The following is an 18,502-nucleotide window of genomic DNA, read 5'->3' on the forward strand; positions in this document are numbered from 1 at the left end:
CCTGTCGCTTTAAAATATTTTTTGCTAGTAAGCGATTATAAAAGAGAATTTTATGCCTTCGTTGATTATTCTTTATGAATCTTTCAAAAAGATATTTTTCACAATTGAAAAGTTCACAAAATAGTTTTTAATTGACATAGCATAATAAATCACATTTTTTTGTACATTATAATAACAAGAATAAAAATAAATAACAAACGTAATATATATATATGTTTAATAAATTAGAACTTATTTTTTGTGTAATTTTTATAAAATTATATTTTTTGTATGTGGTACAAAATTTTTTCATTTAAGAAAAAAGCAAAGATTTGTTCCAGACTTTTTCTTCAATCGTATGGTAATTATTCTAACATTATCATGCAATCTTAAATATGAAAATATAAAAAAACGAAAAAAATCTTTGAAAGAACTGTGCGGAACAAAATTCATAAAACAAAAAAATATTCTCATTGACAATATTTAGTCCCAAATTTAAATTTTGATTTTTTGTTGGTTATTTGTTGCAATTTAAAGAGGATAATGTATGATTATGTTCCCCTTCACGGCAATGCTAGTGAAAGGAAAGTTGCATGTGCTTATTTAAGATTTTATATTTCTCAAAGTTGGAGAGAAATGAAGCATCACAAATGTAGTTTTTGTTGGGGTGTTGTTGGGTTTGACTTGAGTTATTTATTTACGTATAAAAATTACTTTTTTTAATTAGTTGTTTCCTTGTAAGTTTGATTATTCCTATCGTATTAAACCTTGCAACAAGGCAACCAGAAATGTCGTATTCTGATTTAGAAAGACGATATGGAAAAACTGATTTGACATTGTCCTCAGCACATGGTACAGAAATAATGAGTCTGAATGCTACGCGTGCAAAAGAGATTTTAGATCCACTTGGAAAAGAAGTTTGCAATTTCAGTTGAAAAAATTATTTGTGAAGTGATTCCTTGATAACAGTATTCAATGTGCACGCCTCGTGCAGTAGTACGATTTGCAGATGGCAGATATTTTAAAAGGCGCATTTATGGTAAATTTAGTGCAGTTAACAGCAAGCTTGAAGTTTGCTTCAAAATAATTTTAATTTTAAATGCAAAAATTCTTTAAAAATTCTTTATATCTCTTACAACATAAACAAATTATATTTTTCATTTTATTTCAATTTCTGTGATTTAGAAACAATATGACCTTGGTTGGAAGAGTAGTTATAACTCTATTCCCAAAGGAAAAATCGTTATTGATCTTTTTTCTTCTTTTAATTTTGAAGAGTTCAAAGTTGGAAACGTTGTAAATTTGTTCTTGAACATGTCACAATTTTCGCCTATTGCTTTTGATGTTGTAAAGAAGCAGGCTCCCACCCGTTTACTTGAAGCAGTGAAATATTTACAAAATTTTACAGTCCCGTTTGAAATTGCCGAGGTTTGAAGATTATTTCATTGAAACTTTTATTGTTTTTGCTATTTTTGCAGTTTCGTTTATTTTAATTAAATGTTTTTTTTTTTTTTTTGGTTATTTGTTTAGAATCTTTTATTCTTATATTCTTTTTTTATAATTTTCGTGTAAAATATTTGTTTTGTCGAAACAATGTTATTTTTTTCAAAACTTATTCAAACATCATCTTTTGTTTTAAATAAATTTTTAGGTTCTAACAAGTGATAATGGCATTTTTCGTGACAAAACATTTTACGCAGAAATCGACAATGTCTGGGAACACGTTTGAATTTGCTTTTAATTGAATGCTCATAATTTTTATCTCCTTATTTTTTACTCGTTTTCTCTTGTTTGCTTCAGATTGTTGAATATTTACCTCGCTCTGTTTTAGAAATTGTTGATATAGAACATTTTCGAGAAGCCAAGCTGAATGATTATGCTACTGAGCTTGATTGCAACTTGCAAGTTCCAAGAAATAAAACCTATTTACATGCTGATAGCTCGATTACAACACGGTTTGTTTCAATCTTCCATTATCGAAAAATATATCAGCAAGACATTAAATATGAATTGATGTGAAAACCTATTTATTTCAGAAAATTGAATTCTTGGTCAACAAACATTCTGTATGCGCTGAATTTTGCTGAGCTTTATGCAGAGTTGTGGGGACTGAGAGACTTTGGCTCTTCCTTCGAAAGCGTGATGATTCTGCCTATGGGAATGATGGTTGTGATGCTTTTGGCGATAACTATCTTAATCATCTACTCTCAGATCCAAAGGTCTGTCGATGGAAGAGCTTACGAGCTGGGGCTGATGCGTGTGCATGGAATGGGCAGGTTCGGAGTGGTGATGCTGATTGTGATACAAGCTTTCACGTTTGCTATTCCTGGGATCATATTCGGGATCATTGGGGCTCAAGGAATCAATGTTGCATTAATTTATTTGATTACGAAAGATACAGACATGCACTTGACCGTTATGCTTTCCCCGTGGTCTGTGATTTTCACGATTCTGGTTGTTTTAGCTGCGACACTGGTTGCTTCTTTCTTCCCGATCAAAACGGCATTGTCAACCAACCTGCATGATTCAATCGATGTGCAGCACACGAACACATCTGCTGTGCTTATCACCATCGAACGAAGTGACTCTATTCATTCGTCGTCCACTCTGCTTGTTGATGGTCTAATCTTGACAGTGATTGGGGCATGTGTATATTTGCTCTTTCCTCTTTCGCTGGCATCAGGCAATATGGTATTGATGATAATTCTCCTGATTGGTCTGGTGATCTGTGTGATGACAGCGCTGGTTCTGATTTTTGTTAATTTTGAATATATCTTCGAAGCAGTTGTGTCAACTGTGTTTCTTTTTTGGGAGAAAAAAGCGGTACGGAAAATGGCTCTAAAAAATCTCAGTTTGCATAGACTGAGAAATCGTGGGACGACGATAATGTTTGCTTTGATTCTGTGCTTTGTATTTACAGGGGATATTTTAACAAACACTATTCTTGAATCGTCAAATGCGTCTGTGTACGAGCATTATGCTTGCGATTTGGAAATTCAACTTTTTGCATCCTATCATGAGCCTATATTCAATGAATATGAAAATTGGAATGGCTCAATATTTTTCCCGCCTCCGCTTTTTAATTCGATCCGCAAAGCTGATAGCTTAAAAATGCAAGATGTGCAGATTGTGCAAGCAGTTTTAGACGAATACAAAGATGTGATTGAATCGTACGCATATGTCAGTAATGCTCTTTCACAACAACAAGGAGGAAGGGAAGCAAGCGTGATGATGACGAATCGTGGGAGGACATATCAAAGCTTATTTGATCTTATGGCTGTCTCACCCAATTACAAAGCAGCAACTGATGAGAAAGTTTGGCATATAAAATCCACTTTGAACGACAAAAAGAAAATGACTGGTGATGATGTAATGAGACAGTTGTATGTGAACTACTTTGATTCATCAATGGCGATTATATCACAAGATTTCAAAAAGCAGCTACGATCTAATCTGGGAGATAAATATGTTTTGACTAAGAATCTCAGCGCAGCTGCAACTTATTACTTGCCATTTTATTCAAACACACTCTTCAATGAGATGGATAAAGACTCAGCGAAGAAAGAAAATGAAATTGTTGATGGAAGGACGGATACAATTTCATTGTCATCTATCTTCAAAAACATCACAATTGGGGGATTCGTTACATCTTTTCCATATCCTTACTTTTACTTTTCTTACAACTACTATGTGGTATCTCTTATTCCGGTTTCTATTCCATTTATGTGTGAGACAATAGACAACATAAATGGTGTTTTTGCATCTCCTGCTTTTGATGACTTGTACATTTACTCCATCAAAATTAAGTATAAGAAAGGAGCGTCTTCCTCAAGAACTGATTCTTTGGTGCGTGACATCAGTGATGTTAAATTTGGTAATTCAACTTCTTTGGCATGCTTCATTGATTCAAATTCGAATTCTCAAAATCCTTCAAATAGGCATTGCAACTGTGAAGAAAGAGAAGAATTTAAAGAAAATACAGATGATAAAAGAATAAAACAAATTATAAATAAAGAAAGTGCGGTTTCCTCGACCTTATATAATCCCAAAAAAGCTGATTCTTTTGTGAAATCATTAAAAAAGCAGCCATTATTAAGAGATAACAATGTATTTTCTTCATCTTCATTTGTTGATAATAAAAACCCTTATTTAAGATCAGATATTTGGACAAAGAAAAGTTTTGATGAAGGGAATGCTTTTGTAGAGGTCATGATGCATTCAATATTTGCTGCTAGTGCACTTTTTATGAGTTTTCTTGGTGAATGCTCGCTTGTTGCTGCAATGTCGTCGAATGTGCTTTCGTCTAAAAAAGACTACGGAATGATGCGATCGATGGGAATGTCACAGTTTCAGACGCGGCGTGTATACATTGAAGAGGCGTTCATTCTGGTGATGGCTGCGTCTGTAATGGGAATGGTTTCTGGAATGCTCTTGTCGTATATGGTTTCATCTCAAATAGTGCTGCTGCTTTCATATGGAAAGCCAGTCTTTTATTTTCCGTATGTAACGTTAATTTCATTAGTGTTTGTCTCAATGTTGATGGGGTATTTATCAACTTCTGCACCTTTGTCGTATCTGAGGCATATTCAGATTGCAGATTGTATGAGGTCCTTATGATGTTGCTCGATTAAATGATACTGATGTGTATAAGCTTGTGTAAGTGAGCATTTTACTATTTCTGTGAAAAGTCATTAATGAAATTTTTTTAATTGTTGCATAGAATTTTGAGTAAATTTGAGGAAACTGTTTATAATGTTAACATGTTTAATGAGTATTTATGTTCAAATTATCGCTTTATCATCTTTTTGAATATGTATATATATGCATATATTATAAATATTTTGTTTCAAAGAGAAATTTTTTAAATTCATTTTTCATTATAAACGTTATAACTGGAATTATTATTTTATCTTGTCCTTTTTTATTTAGACCCAAATAATAACAATAATGATTCTTTTCAAAATACCCAAATTTTGTATGAAATCTTTTGTGTTGCACTTATTAACCAACTTTAAAAAAACCACAATCAATGTTTGAAATAATTGATGGTTAGGTTTTTTGTGTACCAAAAGGAAAAAAAAATGGTATATGATTGATCGGGAATAATTTTTTTTTCAATTTTCAAAACAAAACCCTTGCAACAAGAGAAATCGAAGAAACCTCTATCGGTCAAGAGATTAAATTTGTGTGTATGTTTTTTTTTTTTTTTTTTTTTTCCTGTCTTTACCGGATATAGTTACTTGTTATGTTATCAATACAAGTTATAATCTCATTACTTGTGCAAAACATTTTTGACTTTTTTATCATACATTTTCCATCACCAATAATCACATGGCAAAATATGTATAATCACTTTTTTTTTCACGATGGATTCATTATTAATGAAAAATCAACTTTTTGATCAGAAATATCAATTTTTTGATTTTTCAAAATTATGTTTAAATAAGTCTGAATAACATAATAAAAAATAAAAAATTGTTATTTCAATTGAAAAATGTGTATTTGTGAAAAATTCCCAAAAATTAAATATTTGATCCAAAATAAGTTATTTTGTTTATTTGTTTTTATTTTTTGTGTTGAGCAACATCGAATTTAATCACAATCGGATATAGTCACAAAAAGTTGTGCAAAACCCGATGTGATAATATCTGATGTTGACAAAACAGTCATTATTGCATTTCATTTCATTTGTTGAAAAAGAAATATAAATCAAAATTTTTTATTTGATTTTCATTGCGTTTTCGATTGCACAGAAAAAAAAAATGAATTTGAAATTAACAATGCAATTTTTGACAACTGTTCACAACAAATACATAAAGATATGATCAAAAAATTTTGTTTGTTAAGTCATCTTTTAATAAATGTGCAGAAAAAAAATATTCGAATTAAATAAATATATTTTCCATATTCTAAAAATTTATCCTGGATGAAAAAAAAAAAAACAGTTTCATTAACTCGTGAGTTTCATATTTGAAAAGTCTCCGATGTTAGATATCAGAGTTAAATAAAATTGAACCATATTTGATCATTTTTGTTATTTATCAATAAAATCTCTCCAGGATGCACTCATTCAAACATAAATATGGATTTTATTAACAAATTTGCAAAATGTTTAGGTATTATTGATTTATTGAAAAAGGGCTCAAATAATAAGCATTTATATTTTACCCAGATATTAAACATTTGCGGCTTTTCAACAAGAACTTCCTTAATGTGATTTATTTTTTATCACGTTAATTTTCTAAATGTAGATAATTAAAAATTTTCATTTCTTTTTTAAAATGTTGTTTTTTTTAATTATCAAAAGCATAATTATTGTTCCAATTGTCAACGTATTGAATGAATTCATATGAAATATGGTCTGAAAATCTATTTATCTTTTTTTAGTGTTCATTTATATATAAATTATAAAAATAGTTTAATCGAAATTTCTGATTGATAAAGTGTAAAAAAAAATAAAATTACACAAATGGGTGATTGTTTTTGAAATCATAACTTTTTTCGGGATGTTGATTTTTCAAAGGTTGTTTGTCATTGGGAAAAGATTACGAATTCAAATGATGAATTCATAACAACTGTTTTTAAAACAGATGTTTGAGCTGAATTGAAGATGATGAACTCTCGAATAGGCATGTTCACTTTTCAGTGTTCATTCACTGATTTTCAAGGAAAATTTTCGGATCGGAAAAAATGAATGAAAAAATGTGTTTCGAAAAATAATCACCAATATTGAAAAGCATCAATTTCCTTTCTTGTAAAATTAAAGGTATCCGAACGTAATTTGTCCAAAACATAGACTTTCATTTTCGCAGGAAGATTAAACAAAAATGATATACAAAAAAAATAAAAGAAAAGAAAAAAAAGAAAAACACTATCCACGTTCGAAAAGAAAGAAAAGACATTCTTTATTTTGAATTCGTTGATATTTCAAAAAAAAATTTTTTTTTGTAACTTTATTTGTTATTTCCACTTTTTTGAATTTATGAATTATTATAAAAACAAAAGTCTGCTCATTAATTATTCGATTTTTGTTGAGAGTTATTAAACAAGGAATGATTATTGGCGTCAATCTGGAAGCAATTCATTTATTTTCGATGTTGAATAATGATTTTTTGAAAAAGTAAAAAATGAAGAGAAACATTTTACTGCTATCAGGAATTACAGTTTTTTTTCAAATTCAGAAATTTCACGATGATAACTGTTTGTTGAAAATTAACAACATAACAAAAGGCTTCATTGAAATTGCTTCGAATTTCAAAAATAGCACCAATAAAAGAAATATAGACGAATAATAAATCATTATTAATGCTATAAGGAAAATGAAATGCAATTTGTCACTCAGAAACGTAATAATCACAATAAACTAGAAATAGTTTTAAATTAATAAGTTTAATGAAATGGTGGAGAATTCTTTCACTAAAATATCGAATGTTGATTTTCAGATGTAGAAAACTTAAAAAGTAAAAAAGCATCTGAATGGATTAAACAAAAATATACAGATAAAATTTGACTACAATCAGCTTTGAGCCAATATAAAGAATAAGCCAATGAGATAGCAGTCAAACAAAAGATACCGAGTACTCTCTAAAAAACAAAAACAAGCAGTGGAAATGACATGTTTTTCCAGTCGAACATAACCTCGAATTTATCGAAAAAATAACTCCTCACTTAAATTTCACAGTTCTCAGTTCAAAGCTTTCCAGTCTGGTTGGAGTATCCAGTCTTTCCACTTATGCATGGGCTGAACAAGAACCGCAACCCATCCTTCATTAAACCAGGCAAAGAGGTCCAGAAAAAGAGAAGTGGAATAACTGCTATTCCACGTTTTTTGAAAACAAGGATATTTAGTAACAATCCCAATAAAAACAAGAAAACGATCAAAGATGAAATGACGATGAGCATAATGCTTCCAAATGAAAGCGATTTTTTTTGAGATTTTTTTGGATCATCCTTTTTTGGTTCCACTTTACATCCTTGAGGATAATACATTTTTATTACTGCTCTTGTTCTATCATTAAAAAATAGAGAGACGAATAAAAAAAAAACAATGAAATAAAAAGAATCAAACGTCTGATCCTCAGCAGTCTCAGTTTTGTTTTGAGAACAGTAGAGATATATTTCTGCAGAAACTTCGGCTTCTTGTTTTTCCTTGTGCTTATCTGAAAAAATCATCATAACGATATAAAAAGGCATAATAGTGCGATAACAAATCAAACAAGTAAATTTTATGCAATTTTCTGATGTAATGATCGAGCCATATTCAGATGAATAATCACCGAAGCACATGCACGAACGACTTTGAGTGTTTACAAAGTGAACAATACAATCTTCTGATTGACAACTTGTTGAATCAGATTTTTTAAAACCCTTTCGAAAATTCCATTGAAATTGGTAAACTCCTTTATCAACAGTATACGGGTTGTTGCTAAAACAAAAAAGTTGCTTTTATATAATTTCAACAAATATTTAGCAAACTCTTCCCTCTGAAGTCCCGTAAAATCGTAATCTTTAAAGTTTTCATCTGCAAATGCGAATTGTAAAAGAATCAATAGCGATAATGACATGGACAAAAACGATAAAATCAATTCAGATCGTTTCCTTTGATTTTTTATTATCTGATCAAATTTCAATTTAATTAAAGAAGGGATTTATGATCAAAATTAAAAATTTGCATTTTTGTGAAAAAATAATCAGTTCAAAGGTTAATTCACTTTACTATGCATAGCCATTAATTTGTATTTTATTTTGAAAGGGACCTGAGACTTTTTACTTTTACTCAGACAAAATATTTTGTTAATTATCATTATCTAATGTTCTGTTAGTATAATGCAGAGTCATTACCAACCTCCATCGGCCATTCCTTGTATATCTTTGAAAGGACATGCTACCGGATTATTGCGTCGTACACACGGATTCCAAAGACCTTTTTGCATTAATCAAGTTGTTACTTGGATTTTGCTTCTATCAAACATATTGTGCTTTGTTATATCCACCCCATTTTCTTTTGGAGTTGGAGGATTTTGCGCATGGCTTTTGGTATGTTTTGGTCTATTTCTTTTCAAATGATTTTGAGACTTATTTTTTCATCGAACAGATTTTTATTGGCTTGCTTTCTTTATCGGTTTCATTAGGAATATTCATCACTAAAAGCGATCCTACTGACGTACATTTGTACGATAGCAACATGCTTCCTGGGCGTTATGAATCTCAAAACGACCCTCGAAAATCAGATTCAGATCTACGATTTTGCCAATATTGTCGTTCATTTGTGTTTGACTTCAATGTTCTTATCAAAAAAACATTTTTATATCTTCTCCATAATTGTTATTTTTTTTATTTGGAATTAAAGTGCATTTAGAAGCAAACATTGCTATTATTGTTGCCGTTGCGTATCTGGATTTGATCACCATTGCATTTGGATCAACAATTGCATTGGGGAAACCAACTACAGGTTTTATTTTTTGTATTTTGCTTATTTTATTCTGCTTGGCATAACATAAACATCTTTCAATATTTCATTTTTAATTTTTCTTTAATAAATTCAATTTTGTCTCATTTTCTTTTGCTTTCATTTTATACTTATAGATTATTTGTATCGTTTTTGTTAGCATTTTTCTTTCTTTACGCATTTGAGATAATTCTCGGAATTGTAGCCATTGCCTATTCCTTTGCCAAATTTGATACTTCTTTTATTTACATGCCGAGTATGTGCACTTTATATTGCTTTTTTCTTATTTCTTTTCTTTTCTTTTCTTTTCTTTTATTTTCCTTTCTTTTCTTTTCTTTTCTTTTCCTTTCATTTCCTTTCTTTTCCTTTCCTTTCCTTTCCTTTCCTTTCCTTTCCTTTCCTTTCTTTTCTTTTCTTTTCCTTTCTTTTCTCTTTTCTTGTCTTGTCTTGTCTCATCTTGCTTATATTATCTTCTCTTCTCGTTTCTTCTCTTCTTTTTTTGTGAAACTTTTAAATGTCACGCAATTTTTATCTAAATGCTTTGTTTATGATGCATTTTTTTGTAGTTTGGCTTCACGTTATTTTTCTTCTTTGCACAATCGGAACAAGTGCTTTTCCTTTGGCATTTATTTCATATCTTCTCGGCTTTCATTTTTATATATGTATGCATCTTTACTTCTTAAAGAAAATTATTTTGCACTTGTTCAATTATTTTGAATTTCAAACTCTTTCTTTTTTTTTTTCAATTTTTCTTTTTCTTTTTCTATTTTTCTTTCTTTCTTTTTTCTATTTTTCTTTTTCTTTCTTTTTTTCAATTTTTCTTTTTCTTTTTCTATTTTTCTTTCTTTCTTTTTTTTTTTAAATTTCTGATTCTGTATCAAAATTTCTCGCTTCTATTACCACAATATTTAATAACAATAATAACAATTGTTTTCCTTTATATTTAAACATTATTTAACTTACAAGTCCTGAAGCACAAATCAACATACGATGTGATCTTGGAGAGAAGAAGGAGAAGACAGGGAATTGAAGGCAGTTCAAGCAGCGTGCAATTCATCAATAGAAATGAGAACGAAAAGAAGGAATATGTCAATGAAAGTACATCAAAGAACAGGGAAATGGTTGAAATGGAAGATTTGGATGATTTGGAAGAGAAAGAAGTGAAGCCAGCTGTGAGCAAAGCGAAAGGGAGAAGAAGAACAGAAGCGTACAAATATGAAGAAAATGGAGAGAAAGAGAGAAAAAGAGTGAGAAAGACAAGAAATTCCGAAAGAGAAAAGGAAAAATCGAATACCGAAAGTTCATTAAATGAAGATATAGAAAATGAAAAGATCAGAAAAGAAAGGCGAATAAAAGGAAAAGAGCAAAAAGAAAGAAAAGAAGATCAAGAAGAAGATCAAGAAGAAGAAGAAGAAGCGGAGGAGGAAGAAGAAAAACCGAAAACGAGAAGAAAACCAAAACTCATTCGTTCTCATTCTGCTGTTTATGGCGAGTCAAATATTGACAGAAAAGAAAGAGAAATGGCAAAGGAAGAGAGAAAATACAGAGAAAGGGAAAGGGAAAGGGAAAGAGAAAGGGAAAGAGAACGAGGTGGAAGAGAAAGAAGAGAAGAAGGAGGAGGAAACCGGAGCAAGAGCAGAAGAAGAGACAATTCCGCAATTTCAGAGAAACATGTGAATGAAAGCAACAACAGCAGGAAAAAGATGTTGCTGGCGATGGAAAGGAAGATGAAGGAGAGACACAGACTTCGCGAAAGAGAAGAAGAAGAAGAAGAAGAAGAAAAACAGAAGAAGGTTGGGCTATTTTTGAAATCAGAGAAGGAAGAAGAGGAAGAAGATATTTATGCAGAAGTTGAGGAGGAGAAAGAAGAGGTAGAGGAAGAAGAAGGAGAAGAAGACAATGTTGATGAAGAGTTCGAAGAAGACAGTGAAGAAAGAGAAAGAGAAAGAGAAGAAGAAGAAGAAGAAGAAGAGATAAATGAAGATGAAAACGATCAAATAGAATATTCAGAAATGGAAAGGAAAGAAAACAGACCTGAAATGAAGAGGAGGCAGAGGCAGAAGAAAAGAACAAACAACAGAATGCAGAATAACAATTATAATCAAAAAGATTATGAACAATCGGATGAAATGAATGCGCCAAAGATTAAAACGAGAAAAGAAAGAAGCAAACGAAGAGAGAATGATTCAGAAAGAGAAATTGAAGAACAAGAAGCAGAAGAAGAAGATGAAGAAGGAATAATCGACAAGCAAACCATTGCAACTCCACACAGAACGAAGAAACTGATCCGAAGAAATTCTTCTCCTTCTGTGAGACCTTCAGACAATCAACAAGAAATGGCCAAGTTTGGAACACCCAAGAAATCTGCTGTATCATCATCATCTTCTTCTTCTCCATCTTATCCATCATCAGCATCATCAACGCCTATCCGAAAATCTGCAAACACAACACGAGATAACCAGAGAATTTCTACTCCTTTGCCACATCACTCTCAGCAACGCATTCCACCAACTGCTCCACCTCCACCGCCACACCCACCGCCTTTACCTCCACTTCATCCACATCCACATACAACTTCACCTTCGCATTCACATCCTCATTCACATTCACATTCACATCCTCTTTCTCCTCCACCACCTCATCTTCCCCCTCATCTTCCTCCTTCTTCTTCACAGCAATCAAAGATTTTCACTTCATACTCTTCTTCCAATTCACAATTGTCACATCAACAGCCATCAATTCACACGAGCAGACGTCATTTGCGTTCTGCTTCTCCTTCAATTCATCGCTCCTCTTCATTCACAGAAATACCCGTTTCTCGCAAAAGAGCTTTAGATCCATCATCAGTATCGTCCACACACTCAAAGAATGCTGATCTTCCTCCTATTTCTCCGAATCCTTCTATTTCTCCGGCTCCGCACGGAAGGAGCCGAAGGCCTATGGAATCTCCTTTTGCTCAGTCACGTTATGAATTGTCAGAATCTCCAAAGATATCAAGAAGCTCTACTCCAATAACATCTCGTTCTGATCGTTATCTAAAGCAGCAAGGCTCAGTTTCTGCTCAAATCCCTCAAAAGAGAAGTCTTCAGCATTATCCCTCAAGTACAGGTGTGTCTTATTCATCATCATCATCATCATCATCTTCCTCCTCCTCATCATCTTATTCATCAGAATCTGCATATGAATTGGAAAATGAACATTCACATTCAAACAGAAGTCGCACTGGAATAAAGAGGAGACAGTCTGTATCTGAGCAGCGGAGCCACAAGGAAGATAGCTCAGAGATGGATTATGTGTTTGATAACAAATCTGCGAGGGAGAAAAAACAAAGGAATAATGACACATTTGACAAGTCCGATTTGACAGATGTTGCTTGGTCTGCGAGAGAAAGAAGGAATATGAAGAAAAAGAAAAAGGATCTATTTTTTTAAATGTGATTTTTTAGTTAGAAAAGTCCATATGAACAGAAAAAAAATGTTCTGTAATTGTTATACTTAGCTTTCAGCAACTTATTGTTTATGTTTGTTTTAGATTATTTTTGTTTGATATTGTTTTCAGTTCAATAGAATAAGTCATAGATTCAGAAAAGAAATGGCAAGATTTTTTGAAAATGACTCAACAATCAGTCTTAAAGAAAGCAAAAACTTTTATAATATTTACTGAAAACAAAACAATCAAATATAAATATCAATAATTTCATACATAAATAACTCATATCTATCAATTAAAAGTAAATGAATTGTTTGTTATTTTCTATCAAAAAATCAAAATATTTCTAAAATCAGGCTAATTGCATTTAAGTGAAAACATTTATTTAACAAAGGCACAATTCAACAACTAATTTCCTTCATCAAAGAACATTCAGATTTTTGAATTCTTTCCTTTTAGATACAATTCAATTTTCACTTCCAATAATCAAATCTGCACCAACAAGAGTATGCAACCAATCGTTTATTTTGTCAGAGTTTTCATTCTCATTTTCATTACCAGTAACATTTTCATCTGTGCTCTTTTCAATAAATGCTAAATAAGTACCTTCTTCATGTTCCCTTGCTGAATCCATCAACAAAACAGAATTCAATAGATTATCTTGTGAATGCCTGCGTTCACCATCACTTTCAGAAATTGTTGCATCCGGTTTTTCCTTCTTTTCTGTATCGATAGCAAAATCTTTCTTCTTTCTCTCTCTCAAAAATTTATCCGCTTTGCTTTTCTTTCCCCCTTCATTCAAAATATCAAATATGTCTATTAATTCCTCCTCCTCATTATCCACTTTGCCTGAAACAAGTGCATCTTCATCTGATAGCCTTATCGAATCTGCATCGTTCATCATCAAGATATCATCCAGCCAGTGAGAAGGAAGCGGGGACTGAGAAGACGAAGCACGTGAAGAAGAGACTGATATCGAAGCATCAGTCGTTGATCCAGGAACATCAGAATCAGAAGGCAACCAAATCTGATTAAAAAGTAGAGGAGATTTTGTTTCAGTGAAATTAGGTTCTTCATCAGAAGTTGTTGGCTTTGAAAGCAACGGATCAGCTAAACTAACATCATCTTTTTCTCTTGAATTGTGGTCATTTGCAATCTGATCGATTTTCTCACTCAATTCCATGCCAAGAATGTCTTTCATCCAATCATCGAATAATTGATTGGAAATCTCATCACCTTCACCTTCACCTCTGCCTTCGTTTTCGTCTTCGCTGTCTTCATCTTCTTCATCTTCGTCAGCATCTGAGATTTTTCCTTCTTTTTCTTCCTCTTTCACTTCCTCCTCCGCTTTCTTTGCCTGATTTATCATTAGCAGTCGTTGCTTCGCTCGCATCAATTTTCTTTGTGTTCTCTTTCTTCTTTCTTCTTCTTTCTCTCTTATCCTCTGCGAAATAGCTTTATGTCTTCGCTTCAACAGCACAAGAACAAGCGCCAACCGTTTCACCGACGCTGGATCAAGTGCACCAGATTCTTGTTGGCTTATATTGGAATTTTCTTCTTCTGCTTCTTGGATTGGAATAGGGGAAACAGCAACACTGACAAGCTCAGGCCTCATGCTTGTCCCAACACTCACTTGCTTTCTCCTTTTCTTCTTCTTCTTCTTCTTCTTTTTCTGGCTAGAATCGTCGTTTTGTTCCATACTCAATGTTTCATCAGCCATCACTTCATATGCCTTGTTGAGTGCGGTGATTGGAAGACGGCGAGATAAAATAGCCTGCCGAAGATACTTTTCTTCCACTTTTCCATCTGAAAGCTCGTTTTCAGCTTCTTCTTCATCCGAACTCTCTTCGCTTTCAGAAAAATAGGAGTATAAAGAATCACTATCATCGTCATCATCATAATCATCATCATCACTGTTATCATTGTCGTTATCATCGTCATTGTTGCAAGACTCGCTTGTTTCCGGCTGTACAGACTGACTGTCAAATCCAACTTCTTCGCTTGGCCTGCTTTCACATGTGTTCTGCTCTTCGTTCTTGCTTTGTCTTTGGTTTTCATTTTCTTCAATCTCTTCAAGTTCGATCAAATGAACATTTCTCATTGAAGTTGAATGCCCTTCAGTTTCGTGTGTTAAAAGTGATTCTTTCTTCTTTTCTGATTTAATTTTTTTACCTTCATCTTTGCCTTCTTCTTTGTCTTCACCTCCTTCTCCTTCTCTTTCTTCTTCTTCTTCTTCTTCACATCTTCTGTCTGTTCTTCTATCGGAAGCATCATCCATTGCATCGCTTTGAGCAAGAAATGCCTTCTGCATCTGATTCTTTTCCTTCTCTCTTTTCTTTTTTCTCATCATTCTTCTGCATTTCTTGATGAAACACACAAAAAGAATGATGCAAACAACAAGAAGAACAAAAGACACAACAACAAGAGCTATGACACTTGCTGATATTGGAGTAGGAAGAGGTGGCAACGTGGGACGTGTGATGTCCGCAGGAAAAGTTGCATTCTTCAGCAGAATCAGCGGGAGTGATCGGAATGAGTCAGAAAGAGGAAAATCAGTTGATTGCTGTGAAGAAAATGAAGATGATGAAATGCCTAAAGAAGAAGAAGTGTTTGTGTTGAATTGATCTGAAGAAGAAGAATAATAATAATGTGAAGTGTACAATGAAGAAATTGAAGTGCACAGAGATGTTGAATCGAAAGATGAACAGTTAATCTTCTGGAAAATATGTTGTTGCTCATCAGCATTATTCATTTTGTTTTCATTTCTAATTTCATTCCCTTTGCCTTCCTTTGCCTCTTCTTCTTTCACAGAGCCAGTAAAGTAAAGCACTCTCAAATACACCACTTCTTCGTCCAATGCATCGTTCAAATGAATTGTGCGTATTATTCCCTTTGCAGACGTTTCGTTCTCAATTGAAGAGAAGTTGTAGTCTGTGATGGTGACAATGTCTGCAAACGGATCAATTTTTTCATTTGAAATCAGATTGATTTGTTTTTCTTCTTTGGCTTGACCCAAATAAGCTCCTTTGGAATTGAGAAGGGATGAATTAGAAATTGTTGCCTTGTCAAGAATAGGATTAAAAGAAAAAGAAGAAGAAAAAGAAGAAGAATGCATATCATTCTTATTCTGTTGCTCAGAAGAATCACTTTCACCACTTTTCCCGGGCTTGCTCCGAAGCGAGTCCATCATTTCTTTTCTCCGAATTGCGCGAACAGGGCAGGACGAAATGATCTGAAACGAAATATTACACGGAATCAATAAGCTTCCAGTGAATGTGAGTTCGTGTATTATTCGATCAGCACCATCATCTTCCCAGACGATGTCTCCTCTTTCTTTTTCGACCCACGTCACCTCGTATAAAACAGGAACAGCAAACGGCGAATCCATCTTTGAAGCGATGCCACGAACAGAACATTCAGAGGAAGAGAGCCAAAGGGGTGTGTACTGGTCATCATTGGGACGTTCGTTGAATTTTTGAATCTGAATAGTTTTTTCTATTTTGCTATATTGATCAGTCTTAATGATCTTTTTGTGTTTTTCTATGAAAGCTTCTTTCAAATTCTGAAACATTCTTTTCTTTTTCATAACAAGTTCATTCTTTTCTTCATTATCACCCAGTCGATTTTGCAGAGTACCATCTCCTCTTTTCAGTGAAATAACATCAATCACTCCATTTTTGTCGCATTCGATATTTTTGCGCCAGGACGGGAATTGTGTCATCAGCAGAAGCGAATCTGAGTTGTATGCATTTTCATTTTGATTTGAAATCTCATTTCTCGATGATTCATTATGCTCAGCTTTGCGCAAAGTCTTATGTGCAGCAGAACGCTGCAAGAACTGTGCAGAAGCTGCAGACAAGCTGTTATTCACAAACATGCACCTGTCCAACGAGACAGAAGCTCCGCTGACAGACAGCCCGCCAATTGTTGACCGAATAAACTCAACATCCTTCAGATGGATAGAAGCAGACATTGAGGGAGATGATGATAATGATGAGATGTGAACAAGAGAAGAGTTCCAGCCGCAGAGTGAGGTTGGTATATGTGTGGGTGAAAGAGTATTTGAGTGCTTCTTTTTGAATGGGGTTGACTGAAAGGAAGACTTTGAAGAATGAAGAGGAGTAAAAGAAGAAGAAGGAGGAAGATTTGCTGAATCTGAAGTAATGGCATTTTTTGTATTCTTTAAAGATACATACACTTCAGCTGCTTGATCAATATCTCCAATAAATCTGCAGTATTCAACCTCGCCATTGCAATTTGAAAGAGAAAGAACGCTTCCTTGTCTCAGCAGAGGAGTAGACGATAAAAGCTTTGAAGGAAAAAAATCTGACGGTAAGTTCACGCGTAGCGAAGGAGATTGCATTTCTTGTGACAGTTGAGGAATCAAAGAAGAAGAAGAAGAAGAATACAATGAAGTTCCTTCAGACGTGAGGAAAGGCGAGATAAAGCAGTGATCAAACGAACAGTTGAAGAGGTGAATGAAATGTGGCAGATCAGACAATGAAGCAAATGATGGATTAACATTTCCTGCATTTGTAACATTCACACACTGGATTGATTCAAACATGCAGGTTGATTGCTTATTTTCATGTATTTCTGAAAAATCGTCTGATACAGCGGAAGAAGGATGGATGTCAAAGTCAATAAAACTATCTTCTTCAAAACAAAGATCAGTGAAACAGCATAATCTGAATGCCACATTATCTTCAGTTGCAATTGAAAATGCACATGTAGAAAAACTTATGGAGTCAATAACAATTTCTTTTGCTTCCAAAGTTCCAGACGCAACAGAACATATAGAAAATGAAAGTAATGGCCATTGTTCATTTCTATATGCGCTAGGATTTGTTAAATGAAGACCTGATTCCTTTAAACTATCCAAAGAAGATTGTGACGAACTCAAAGATTTAGCTGCCAATGAAGTTGATACACCGATTGTAACACCATTAATAATTAATTCATTTCCAGAAGAATGTATCACTGATTTGTGAGGCAAAGATAATGGCAGTATCATTGATAAATTTTGAAGTTTGAATGAACTCTCCGATTGAAGAAGGCCATAGTTATTAATACTAACTTGCAAATTGATGTTTTCAGGAACTTTCATCGTAGTTTTCACAACAGAAGAATCATTGCCGCTTATTATGGACTGACTAACGCTTGCTTCAGTTGTAACTAAAACACTTCTATTTACAAAAAAATGTGTAGTACCTTCTTGAGAACGTCTATAAAGCGCATCTTCAAGCGTATGGCATGGAGTAGATTCTGTAATACAGTCGTTTGATGCTTCTCGGATGGCATCGCTATCAATAAAAACATATGAAGAATAGCTATCAAAATTTGATTTTTCTTCATTAAATTTTGAATTGTCCAAAGGAATAGCATCATTAATGGTCTCCGAAAAAATGATTTGCTCTATTTTATTTGGATTCATTTTTTGTTTCGGATTATATAGTTCTGAATCGTCAAATTTGTAAAATTCATCTGTATGGCTTAATGAAAAATGAAAAATGCAAAACAAAGCTAAAAGCAACGCATCCTTATTTATGCACATATGTTTTACATAATATTAACGTGTAAAAATGGTTACAACACCAAGTGGACAAAAAAATTCTGGATTGATCTTTAAAACATAAATATTGGTTA

General features: G+C 33.1%; 4 protein-coding genes across 4 annotated transcripts; 2 read left to right on the forward strand and 2 right to left on the reverse strand.

The window, feature by feature from the left end:
• Window positions 1–522: 522 nt before the first annotated feature.
• Window positions 523–4,937, forward strand: MONOS_2497 (putative DUF214 family protein; the record flags this gene model as incomplete). The annotated part of the gene is made up of 7 exons (XM_067872422.1): window positions 523–656; window positions 707–896; window positions 949–1,050; window positions 1,165–1,407; window positions 1,631–1,702; window positions 1,780–1,934; window positions 2,016–4,937. 7 exons carry the CDS (start codon window positions 523–525, stop codon window positions 4,594–4,596), a joined length of 3,477 nt encoding a protein of 1,158 aa, XP_067729279.1. The 3' UTR covers window positions 4,597–4,937.
• A 2,324-nt stretch (window positions 4,938–7,261) lies between these two features.
• MONOS_2496 (putative Autophagy-related protein 27) lies at window positions 7,262–8,543 on the reverse strand (the record flags this gene model as incomplete). Its single annotated transcript, XM_067872421.1, has 4 exons — window positions 7,262–7,987; window positions 8,048–8,138; window positions 8,196–8,404; window positions 8,455–8,543. The coding sequence occupies 4 exons, from the start codon at window positions 8,541–8,543 to the stop codon at window positions 7,669–7,671; spliced, it is 708 nt and encodes a 235-aa protein (XP_067729280.1). The 3' UTR covers window positions 7,262–7,668.
• A 262-nt stretch (window positions 8,544–8,805) lies between these two features.
• On the forward strand, window positions 8,806–13,071 carry MONOS_2495 (uncharacterized protein; the record flags this gene model as incomplete). Its single annotated transcript, XM_067872420.1, has 7 exons — window positions 8,806–9,015; window positions 9,074–9,236; window positions 9,329–9,430; window positions 9,565–9,582; window positions 9,633–9,683; window positions 9,994–10,089; window positions 10,394–13,071. 7 exons carry the CDS (start codon window positions 8,806–8,808, stop codon window positions 12,856–12,858), a joined length of 3,105 nt encoding a protein of 1,034 aa, XP_067729281.1. The 3' UTR covers window positions 12,859–13,071.
• MONOS_2494 (uncharacterized protein) lies at window positions 13,028–18,471 on the reverse strand. The gene has a single exon (XM_067872419.1). It carries the CDS (start codon window positions 18,408–18,410, stop codon window positions 13,323–13,325), a length of 5,088 nt encoding a protein of 1,695 aa, XP_067729282.1. The 5' UTR covers window positions 18,411–18,471; the 3' UTR covers window positions 13,028–13,322.
• Between the last annotated feature and the right edge of the window lie 31 nt (window positions 18,472–18,502).

Source organism: Monocercomonoides exilis (assembly GCF_001643675.1).
Source record: "Monocercomonoides exilis strain PA203 chromosome Unknown scaffold17-1647472, whole genome shotgun sequence".
Taxonomy (NCBI): Eukaryota; Preaxostyla; order Oxymonadida; family Polymastigidae; genus Monocercomonoides; species Monocercomonoides exilis.

Excerpts from the sequence above, each read along its gene's own strand:
- MONOS_2494 (XM_067872419.1), bottom strand. The coding sequence starts at position 18,410 with ATGTGCATAAATAAGGATGCGTTGCTTTTAGCTTTGTTTTGCATTTTT.